This window comes from Priapulus caudatus, unplaced genomic scaffold, assembly GCF_000485595.1.
Source record: "Priapulus caudatus unplaced genomic scaffold, Priapulus_caudatus-5.0.1 Scaffold334, whole genome shotgun sequence".
Classification (NCBI taxonomy): domain Eukaryota; kingdom Metazoa; phylum Priapulida; class Priapulimorpha; order Priapulimorphida; family Priapulidae; genus Priapulus; species Priapulus caudatus.
In genome coordinates, this window is record NW_014577395.1 from 279,252 (window position 1) to 290,655 (window position 11,404).

The 11,404-nt window shown below is 44.5% G+C and overlaps 1 protein-coding gene across 1 annotated transcript in view; it reads right to left on the reverse strand.

Moving 5' to 3' along the window:
* Window positions 1-10,004, reverse strand: part of LOC106809179 (5'-nucleotidase domain-containing protein 3-like) — a 27,430-nt gene extending 17,426 nt beyond the window's left edge. Inside the window, exons 1-6 of the mRNA XM_014812167.1 lie at window positions 9,594-10,004; window positions 4,239-4,414; window positions 3,892-3,966; window positions 3,369-3,527; window positions 1,844-1,972; window positions 1,462-1,522 (exon numbers count right to left, since the gene is read on the reverse strand). Of these exons, the coding sequence (XP_014667653.1) occupies window positions 1,462-1,522; window positions 1,844-1,972; window positions 3,369-3,527; window positions 3,892-3,966; window positions 4,239-4,414; window positions 9,594-9,789 (796 nt within the window). The 5' untranslated portion in view covers window positions 9,790-10,004. The remainder of the gene's footprint in view (window positions 1-1,461; window positions 1,523-1,843; window positions 1,973-3,368; window positions 3,528-3,891; window positions 3,967-4,238; window positions 4,415-9,593) is intronic.
* Window positions 10,005-11,404: the final 1,400 nt, after the last annotated feature.

Genomic DNA, 11,404 nt, shown 5'->3' on the forward strand with positions numbered 1-11,404 from the left:
ACGATGTCAAGGTGATGCTAAAAATGTAGGTTCATGATGAGGGAAATATTATCATGGGCAGAAAAGCAAAATTATGGAAATCATACTATAGAAGCAAGAGTGAAATTATACGAATGCCAACAGTTTTACCTTCCTTCCTAAATAACATGAAACATGGACTTAATGGAAGAAGTAAAAATGTTGGAGGATTTGCCAAAATGAGTGCCTGCACAAAATAATAATCACGCCAGAAAACGCAGAAAATGCATTGCATCGGCCCCCTAACCACCTACGACAGATGGCGCTCTCGTCATGGGAATCAATCTACGAGGTACGAAGGTGCACTGCATGCAGTTTGGCAGGTCGGCCTAGACTGGTACCGTCGACAGTTCCACACGCTACACTAACAAAGCGTCTGTTAGCGAAGGATACCATGCCGGAGTGAAAGGGCGAACGGTACCAGTCTAGCATCGCCGGCATTTCATTATTTACGAAAATAAACACAGTCGGTATAGAAACTGGTCAAGTCCCCAGTGACGGCCCATTCATGCCAATCAACGAAGAAGGCGGGCTTATTCTGATTACGGAGATGCGAAAATGCAACAAAAGTACGTAGCACCAGTGCGCCTAAACAGCGTGTTATTTTCGTTTTTGTGCCAAACCTCTATCGTAGGAAACCGTTCTAGCCTAGCAGAATGCCCTAGTTCCTGAGATCAGCAATTTTCGTTACTGTGATGGGTCCCCACCTATAAAAATTTATAAGGAAGGCTGTGGCGTAGGCTGTGATTGGAGGACACAAAGTGTGCAATCCTCGGCTCGCCTCGGCATGGCTCTCGCCTTGGCTCACAGATGGTGTCCTCAAGGCTGACAATCGGCTTGATAAGTGGTCGGTCAGTTAAGCCTAGGACACACTGTGCGATTTTCTACGCTGGCCGCTTGCGATCGATAAATACGGTGGCCGGGTCCGCGCGTGTGTCCGGTCTCACGGCCAGCCGTATTTCGCACGCGATCCCAATACGCGCCGCTGATCGCTCCGCGCATTCAACATGTTGGAATATTTCCGCACGGTTTTTCATCGCTTGCGTACCGTGCATGCGCTTGCATGCGCTTGCACCAGCGTGCCCAACAATGAATCATCGTGTTCGAACGCGATTGTTTTTAGCAGCCAATCAAGTGTAGCCAACGAAAGCTAGGAAAGCCGTTAGGAAGCCGTGAGTGGTTGGACACCGGTACAGTGTTCCAGCTGTACGCGCAACTCGTACGGCGTTCTAAATTCGTGAGCGAACATATACGCTGCCGGGCAGCGTACAGAATCGCTAGTGTGTCCTAGGCTTTACTACAGTGAGGGAAACATGGGATATGTCAGACTACCACCTGATTGACAGACAAGTGTGACAAACAACCAACCTAGCTACCCAAGACACTACCCACACGCGATACAATGCACAATTGCAAATCACAATAGGGATTTAACCACCTTACCAAAATCTTTCTTCACCAGATTGTGCATGACTCGACTGGTGTGAATAAACTCTATGGCACGCTAGAAAAATAGGGGGAAAACAGGTAAATACTATTCACCTTTCATAGTCAAACATGGCAGATAATCCTTTCTACTCCAGAATGCCAAAGTCACATAACAAAAGTTTGCTCAACACCAGACAACCATGCCTTGAAAGTTGTATGGCACGTGCTGATTAATAATATACATCGTGACCCAGTCATTCTCAAGTTGAAAAAAGGATATATTACTGATAGGCACAAGAAGAACAAAAATGTTCTTTAATAAAAAAGGAGAACATTTTAGGCACTAAACAACTTTTGTACAGCAACAACAACTGTACATAATGATACCAATACCTACCCTAACATCGTCGAACAGATAATCTGGGTCATAGCTGATGTCATTGCATATAAACAACTCAGTGATATCCGATAGCAGGCATGTCTCAACGAGAGAGTATTTGTCCAGCAGCTCTCGCATTTTCGACCCCTGAAATAACGACCGGTATTTCTCAAGGACACTATCACCTAAAAAATCCGTGTCATTCCATATATGCAATGGCTATGCGTAAACATAAAAACCGTTAAAAATCTCAATTTAGAGGAATATGCGCACACAGAATTGATAGATTTCTCTGTAAAACTTGCAACTGCACACTACAATTCGTGCCTGCATTCATACTAGTTTTGCATCCAGTTGCAGCTGCACTGCAGAACTTTGCAATGCATCCCAATTTGCACAGGCATGAAAAGGTTTGGGCATATTCAGCTTTCATTTAGCAAAAGAGGTGAATAAGAATGAGAAAGAAACTCATTGAGAAGTAACATCACCATCGATGCAATACTACCTACAGCATACACACAGTGCATACAAGTAATGTAACTGGTTGCAGCTAAGGGGCCAGAATGCCCAGCGTTCAACTTTAGGGGCTGCATCCAATGTTAACTGTTGTGGCATTTCTTGCCGTCAGACGTATTTATAGCCCCCAAACAGAGGGGATATTTTACTGCAGAGATAGACTGATGGCAGAAATTATCAATACACTTTGTTCCAGTTAAGAATGTGGTGGAAACAAGTGGTTCCTCTTCCTTGCCGAGAAAGTATTGTGGAGTATTACTAGAGTAGTCGATGTTAGATTAAAACTACAATGATAAAATAATGCATTCTAACTAAAACTATAGTAAAATTTTCCCATTTATGAAAACTTTGAATGTTAATTGAATCTTAATTATATCAACCTAGAACCCTCAAACTAGACATAATAGTATTAAATAAATTAAACACACTAAACCCCATCTTGCAATCTAGTTAACAGAGTGGGCGAATGATGACACTCAATTGTATGTACATGCAAATATCCAGACATCTATTCTAATTCATGATTGTCAGTATTGTTAATACGTGGATCCTGAGCGTAGGACCAGTACTTACGAGCGGGGAGGACAGAAACTCGACGTGTTTACAAGAACACTTTTATTCTGCCACTCATGACGTCACATCACTTACAAAGGCTTCTGGGTATTCGCGAGTGATATTACTACGCGCATCAACAAGTATGAACTTCTAGTATGTTTCACACACCCCTCTATATTCACTGTTGGCATTGGGTTAGAAGAACATATGCATGCCGGTACATGACTCACAAATAGTCTTCTAGCACCGACATGACCCTTATGCAGTCAGAATGATCTGATACAAACTATTCAGTCTGGGTATTTGAAAATGTAATGGGTTGCCATAGGACTATTTTCCAATGCCGAGCAGATTTGTATAGAAAAATGCTATCAAATCAACGATAGAAAGAATTTTAGTAAATCGCCCAGGACACTATGTGGACACTCAAGAGAATTAAAATCATTGCAAGGCTGACCCACTGTTAGAGTACCTGCGATGTGGTGAAGCCATACATGCTGCTGCCCAGATCAAGTGGCACATGTAGGCTGCCGTAGATCTTCCTTATCTCATCTTCTGACACGGGTCGGTGGCCACGGAACACAGTTCCTGTTTGAATCTTGTGAAATGCATCGATCTTCATGATGAGGCCCTTGAAAGGAATGTGAGAGAAATATTTGCACATGCACACATCAACCACACCTCACTTGCTTGCTATCAATCGTGCGCGCTTAGTTACAGCTTTACTTTACATGTTCACCGATGCTCATATTGTATAACTCAACATAATGCAATGCAACACAGTATAATACAATAAATAATATAATACAGTACAAGTTACATCAACACACACAAAAACATATTTTTGCAAGGAGAGAGATCATTATTAACTTTGGTGTGACAGGAATATTCTTTTATAAAAATAATTGACATGCTACTGATGCCTTTTCGAAATATTTACATATACTGGAAAAGTTCATCGGAATATTTAGTCTAAACTACAACATGAAACACACCTTGTGTATGTCGTAGTGCAATCCACGTATTGCATAGTTTGGATCATATTCAAGGTTGACTATATCAGTTGGGTACTGAAAATAATGAAACCACACACATTTAACACATTCAAACACAGTAAAAATTCCATTAACCATCAAGTTACAAATCGTGAAAACTGTTTCTATCGACAACTGTGAAATTTTATCAAACATTCCAGTTACGTATTATTACATTATGTGTCAGTAACATGTACATCATGTCATTTGCAACTGTATTTCAACCTATAAAAATCTCAACTAAACTATCATCCCACTTCAAAACATAATATTAGAACATATAACTTCACATGTGAAACCAATCTTACCTTCGAATGTTCTATAAGTATCTGGATGGCTAGCTTGTACATCAACTCGTGGAATGTGTTGTTGTAGAGGGCGAGTGTGAAGTCATAGTCAAATCCATAGACATCAATGTCAGCCAGACATAGTTCATTGTTGGCAAACACGGACTTCGGATTGATGTCAGGCAAAAGTGTCTCTGCTGCAACACAAGGCCCAAGCCCAGTTTAGCACCCCGGATTAGTTTAGAACATATATATATGCACAAACAGTTCAAAAACTACCGATACTGTTGAAAGTGAAACAGTCCAACAACGAAACTTTTTAAAAACCCCTAAATGGCAATAGCTTATTCCCCGAGTTTTGAAGCCAGTACAGGTAACAATAACAGGTAAACGATAACAGGTAACGATAACAGGTAACAATAACAGGTAACAGGTAACAGGTTGTACAGGTAACAATAACATGCCCATTTGTTTCGCACGATTTAATCAATTCATCTATACAATTTTAGCATAAGCCATATCTAACTTCTAAGCAGCGATTAGTGACTAGCAAGCAAGCGAGGTGTGGTTGACGTATGTTTGGCTAAGGAAGGTTTATTGTTAATATTAGTCTAATAGTAATACTAATAGTAATACTAGTAGCCTACTACTACTACTACTACTAGTAGCAGTGCTCGAAATAAGAAAAAAAATGTGGTTGTCCGCCAGGCATCAAATCGGGTTGTCCGCAACAATTTCTGGTTGTCCCAAAAAATATCCCCAAATCTCCTAATTTTCAATCACATAATAATATCATATGATCAGAAAACACCCAAAAACAGGGGCGTAGCCAGGATTTTTTAACAAGGGGGCCAAAAACAGTGAACTGCGCAAAATAGTGGATGACTTAATATTTTACTGGCTCCTCCGCCTCCCTCTCCACACCCTACGGCTCCTCTACCTCTCAGCTCTGCAATCTTTGTTTTGGGCGCCAGTGCAAAATGCGACATTTTTGTTCATTGTTCTCTGCTCCCAAGATATGTAATTGTTCAGTGGCGGGTCTAGGATTGAGGGCGGGGTGAAAAACAGGCGGGGTATGAGGGTCCTCCCCAGAAAATTTTGGAACTTGCTGGTTGGGTGGTTACGAAATCAAGTTCACCTCTCATTAAATCAGAAACCTGACATATATACCACGTGTTGGGAATAGCAGCTGGTCCCTATTTTATATTATTCACGATTTAATTTACGATTAAGATTTCTTGATGAGCTAGAAAACACTCGGATTTGAAGTTAAAAATGAACATTATTGTGGCAGCTAGCCTACACTAGTTGGTTGGGATTGATTGTCAGTTTCAGATGCAAAATATTGAAAGCAAAAGGTTATACACCATAGATTAATTGGTACTATAACACCGCGCATATAATATACGCGAGTCGGTTTAGATTTAGTGTTAGGGTTAGGGTTATGAGATAGGGTGACTGTTTGTACTTGTGTGTGGGACTTGCCGTACCCGTACCTAGCGAGACATTAGAATACGCGCTGCCGTACCCGTAGCCTCTGCGTATAAAACAACGTGTTAATACTGACGATTTGAACCTCTTGTGTATACACCAGCAATGGCAGCTATGATATTTAAGCTAGCAGCACACTTCACCATTTTCGTTGCTCGTACAGGCAATTTTCGTGGTCGGCATTTTTGTGGCCGTTGCGCGTCACAGCACACTTCACCACAAGTTGCCACCACGAGCAATTTTCTGCTGTGAGATCAAACCGGTTTTGATTCTCGGCAACTCGTGGTCACCACTAAATTTCCGTGGTGAGTGGTCGTTGCCGGCCCCCGCACACGTTGGCCATTTTTGTGGCGACCACGAAAATTGCCTGTACGAGCAACGAAAATGGTGAAGTGTGCTGCCCGCGCTTAAATGGCGGGTGGCATTAGGATGGCTGGGCTCCGGCGGCAGCCGCCGCCAAGGCTGCAAGTGCTCTTGGAGAAGCGCCTGCTAGGCTCTTGGAGCGCAATGCAGGCCGATTTCGATCAGCCGAAAGAAATTCAATTTTCGCGTCAGAATAAATTATAAGATAAATGTTGCGTTTTTTCGTCAACTTTTTTCTGGTTGTGCCAACGACAATGTCTCAAGGAGCTGGTTAAGGTTGTCTGGCGCAAATTCTGGGGTTGTTCGAGAAACCGGAACAAAGAACGCTTATTTCGGAGCACAAGGTGGTCAGTAATACTTGTAAGCAGTTAATACTAATAAACTAGTACCATGGAGTAATACTATAGGACAGATACTAGTAATAGTAATACTATACTACTACTACACGGCCGTAAGCCAGGGGGGGTGTTCGGGCGCCGCCGGTCGGCCCGGCGAGCAGAACCGCCCGCCCGAGAAACGCGCGAGACGCGCGCGGGCAGCAAGGGAGGGAGTAACGCAGAGGACCGGGGCGGCCAAGAACAGCGAAGGCGATGAGGTAAGAGAACGCGGGGGGCGCGGCGAAGGGGAAACGTGAGGAGGCCGTAGGGGCGATGCACACCGGGTTTGAAGCGACACCCCCCCCGAGCCCCCCCCCCAAGCAAAAAATATTTCTTCTTGAAATTTGCACAGAATTTTCACCTCAAGGCGCTACTCTATTATTAAGTGTATAATTGCAAATCTCCATGTGCAGGAGGTGAACAGTTGAACACCCCCCTCCAACACCCTCCTCCACTCGTTGCTTGGCCTCCCTCTCTGGGGGCTAGATTCTAATCAAGCTGCGTAACGAAAAATATTTTGCCGTAAAATCTTGTGTACCGCAAGTCGCAGTTAGCCTTAGTTGGCGATTCATCACACACAGCATTTAGTAAATTTGCGTACGATTTCGCGTACGCAAGCGAGGCCGCTTTTAGGTGCGCATTCATCAAGCTAAATTTACGTAACCTTTGCGTAACTCTACACGAGCTGTACGACGGTGCCGTAAACCACTCGAATTTCCGCGGTGCTTTCCAGCTACGCCGCATGCTTTTTTATCGAGCAAAACATTATACAAATTACTACGGTCAACTAAAAAAAAAATATTCCATATCTACACAGACAGCGGCGCGCCTTTGGACGTCTCTTTTGTCATAGCTTGGCATTGTTTTTCGTATAACGAGTTCGTAGTTGCCTGTTACGTGGCTACACGCCCGGCACGTTACGTGCACAACGCACCACGTTCGTACTGCACACGCCACGTACGTGTACGTGCACACTACGCACGTCATCGCACACCGTGCACAAGCACGCACGCCACGCACGTGTACGTGCACACGCACGCACGCCCGTGTACGTAACACCCACGCACGACGTGTACGTGCACACGAGCGTAGTGGTACGTCGGCACAGCACGCACAGCCTGTCGCAGCATGCAAACGCACCCACGCACGAGCACGCGCGCGCCAACTGTACGTACACACGCACGCGACGCACGGTGTACGTGCAACACGGCACGCACGCACGCGACGTATATCGTCACATGCACGCACGCACATCACTGTAGCCTGCAGCACGCACCGCACGCCAGATGTTATGTACACCCGCACGCAGCGACACAGGCACGCGCCGCACGCACGTGTACGTGTACACGCACAAGCATGCGCACGCGACGTGTAACGTGCACACGTACGCGCGCCCGTGTAACGTACACGTACCACGCCACGCATAGTGTACGTGCACACGGGCACGCACGTGTACGTGCACAACGCACGTACGTGTAGATGCACGACACACGCACCACAGTGCACATGCACGCACGCACGCACGCCCGTGTATTGACATGCACGCCGCGACGCCGCGTGTACGTCACACGCACCACGGCGCCCTGTGTACGTGCAAACGCACGCACGCAGCGACCGTGTACGTGCACACGCACGCACGCACTGTTACGTGCACACACATGCACGCACACTTGTACGTGCACACGCACGCACGCACGTGTGTACGTGTGCAGCACGCAGCACGCACGTGTACGTTACACGCACGACACACGCAGACGCACGCGACTCAACGCACGCACGGCACCACGCACGCACGCACGCACGCACGCAACGCACGCGTGTACGTACACAGCCACGCACCAGACGTGTACGTACACACGCACGGCACACCTGTGTACGTACATCAGCACTCACGCACGTTACCTGCACACACACACACGCACACGTGCACATGCACGCACGCACGCACCCCGTGTACGTGCACCAGCACACACGCACGCACGCGTGTACGTACACACGCACGCGACGCACGTGTACGTGTGGCTGCTTTCATGTAGTGTTGAACGCATCATACAAACGAAAATGAGGACACTATCACATCCCCCAGCACTCATGTAGAGACGAGACGACGCTAGACGAGCCATAATCGCCGTGATATGGTTTAAATACAAGAGATGCGTCTGTTCGGTTCCTATGGTATGTGTCGCCAGTGTGATTGGTTTATCCTAGGCACACCCCTCCACAGCCAGCAGCCACGATGGCGTAGTGGGTTTACACTGGAATTCATCAACATTTGCGTACGCAGGTGCTACGCTGCGTTGATGAATCGCACCTACGAGCTTTGCGTACGTACTTCGTAGATAACTCCGTGTACGCAATAGACTTTACGCAACGTTGATGTCCGGCCCTGGTCGCTTCGCGCGCCGAGAAGGGGCGTGTACAGGGGGGGTTCAGGGAGTCCGAACGCCCTCCTTGCTCGCGCAGAAGACGCATCTGAGTGGTCTAATTTTAAAATTTTATGGGGGAGTGCCCCCAGACCCCCCCTTCGCGTGCTCGCAACTTTGGTTACGGTTAGACCCCCCCACATGGTACAAATCTTGTACACAGCCGCTGCCGAGCAAATTGCCAACATTGAAAAACGAACCCCCCCCCCCAATATAAGTACGCGAAGTGTGACGTCACGTTGGCAACGACAACGCCACGGCTGGTTCTACACAAGCCACTGGCTCCATAAGGTTTATTGCGTGAAAATGTTGTGCGAACGTAAAACACGAGTGTGTGCGCTGCAGACAGCGGTAAAGCATCGGTAGCGAAGTCGATCTTCCAATATTTAATGATTTTAAAAAATTTAAATTTTTTTTTTTAAATTTTTTTGTTGTTCAATTATTTTTATTTTTTTTGGTTGCTTTTCACTTCCATCTTTCCTTTGGAAACTATGAAAAACTGCAATAATGACTCTCAGAATGATGGTTCAATCGGTACAAAACCCGACACGTAGTTAATGTTACAGAGCATATGATTGTGTAGAAGCAAGGCTCGTTGTCATGCCACCGTGACGTCATCACTTCGTACTCTATAAAGCTGGCTACGGGCCTGCTACTACTAGGCCTAGTCAAATAAATAGATAACATTAACAAATTAATGTGGTACGCAAAATGAAACTTGCCGTTAACTGCTGTCTTTGCCCTTTCATACGCCTGCCAGTATTCCAATCGCTGACTACCCGCAGTAAATGCAAGCCGTCTATTGACAGAAAACTTGCGAACATTCTTCTCCAATGATTGTAAATGGGCTTGAATTAGACGACCAACACTAACAGTAGCAGTTGATTTTGATACGTGTGTGGAGAAAGACACAGCCATGTTTCAGAGCCTTTTGCGATACGATGACCATTTTCACACGACAACTTGATATTCGCTGATACACTGCATTATAAATCGTTATTTTATTTTCACCGACATGTTAATAAAAGTTAAAAAGTTTCGCTTCGGTCTTCGTTTCGCAAAAAACTCTCTAAGGTGTCAACCACATAATCAAAAAGCAAGCACATTAATAATACATTCAGGCAGAGACTGAGGATTCGTACCAGGAGTCCAGGATTCGTAGATTGAGCCCTAGACTAGTACCCGGTCCCACCTCTCGGCTTAGGTACCCATCGAGTAATCGAAATGGGAGCGAGTACCAGTCTAATTAAGCCCATGAGCGAGAGCGCCATCTGTCGTGGAGTTTGCCACATAAGGGTGTCAACCACGCAACCACGTGATATAAGGTGATTACGTCACCAACGTGAACACGTCACTGATCTCTATAATATAATCAGGAGTAGATAATATCATAATAGGGACCCCTATTATCTACTAGGGACCCCCTATTAGGGACTCCCTATTATCTCTCCTGATATAATCGAGTTAATAATCGAATAATAATTATATTATAGAGATCAGTGGATCACGTCCATCGTGATCAATCCACGTGACCAACGTAATTACGTCACCAAGGTAATATACCTTTGGACCAAAGATCGCATGGGTGTATGCAGGGGGGGTCGTGAGGGTCGTACGACCCCCCCAAAATAATTTTTTTTAAAAGGTCCACATTTTTTCCAAAGACATTTTTTTTCGAGGGCCTTTTTACAATGACATAAATGAAAAAGATCAGGTACCAGCAATGAGTCCAAAGATGCTGTACGTAAATCTATCCCAATTCCAGCAATTCTGAAACTGAACCGTTTTTTTAAACAAAATTTTGTTTCATAAAAGAGAGACAAAGACTGACAAAGACAAAGACAAGACAAGATCAAGACAAGAAAAGATAAAGACAAAAAGTTCAAAAAACTCTGTTTTCAACTGACTCAGAAAACTTTTGTTTAAACTGATAAAAATTTTTTTTTAAAGGGACAGTAGCCTCTAGGATTTTACTGCATACAACTGTACTTACTGTATAACAAATCGTCTATACCCACATGTATTTGTCACCAGATACTTAATTAATTATTTACACATCAACGCTACGAAATTTGAACGACGCCATGTCACCCGCGACCGTGCTGCCACCCTGAAAAAGTTGCGTATTTTACACAAATGAGTGAGTAAGAAGAAGTCAGTTTTACTTGAGCAACCATCGATGTACATTATAGAAACGATTGCCATCTGTATATCGCAATAATAATTTATAAACCAAAATGAATCACAATTTGTGACCATAGATAGCACTATACCTGCTTTGTAGCGATGGCGTTTAAAATAAATAGGTTATGCTGCGTTCCGACATGTTTCGTTAAAACTTTACTTTTCTCTAATGTAGACGTTTTATCGGCAGGGTGGAGAGGAAATACCAATTTTGCATTAAAGATATTGTCAATCATCTTGTAAAACAAACCAGACGAGTGTGACACCACAGACTGTTTATGTCTATATAATATGCTATATAATTGCCAAACCATACCTAATTTGCATAATTTTTTTTTAAATATCAAAA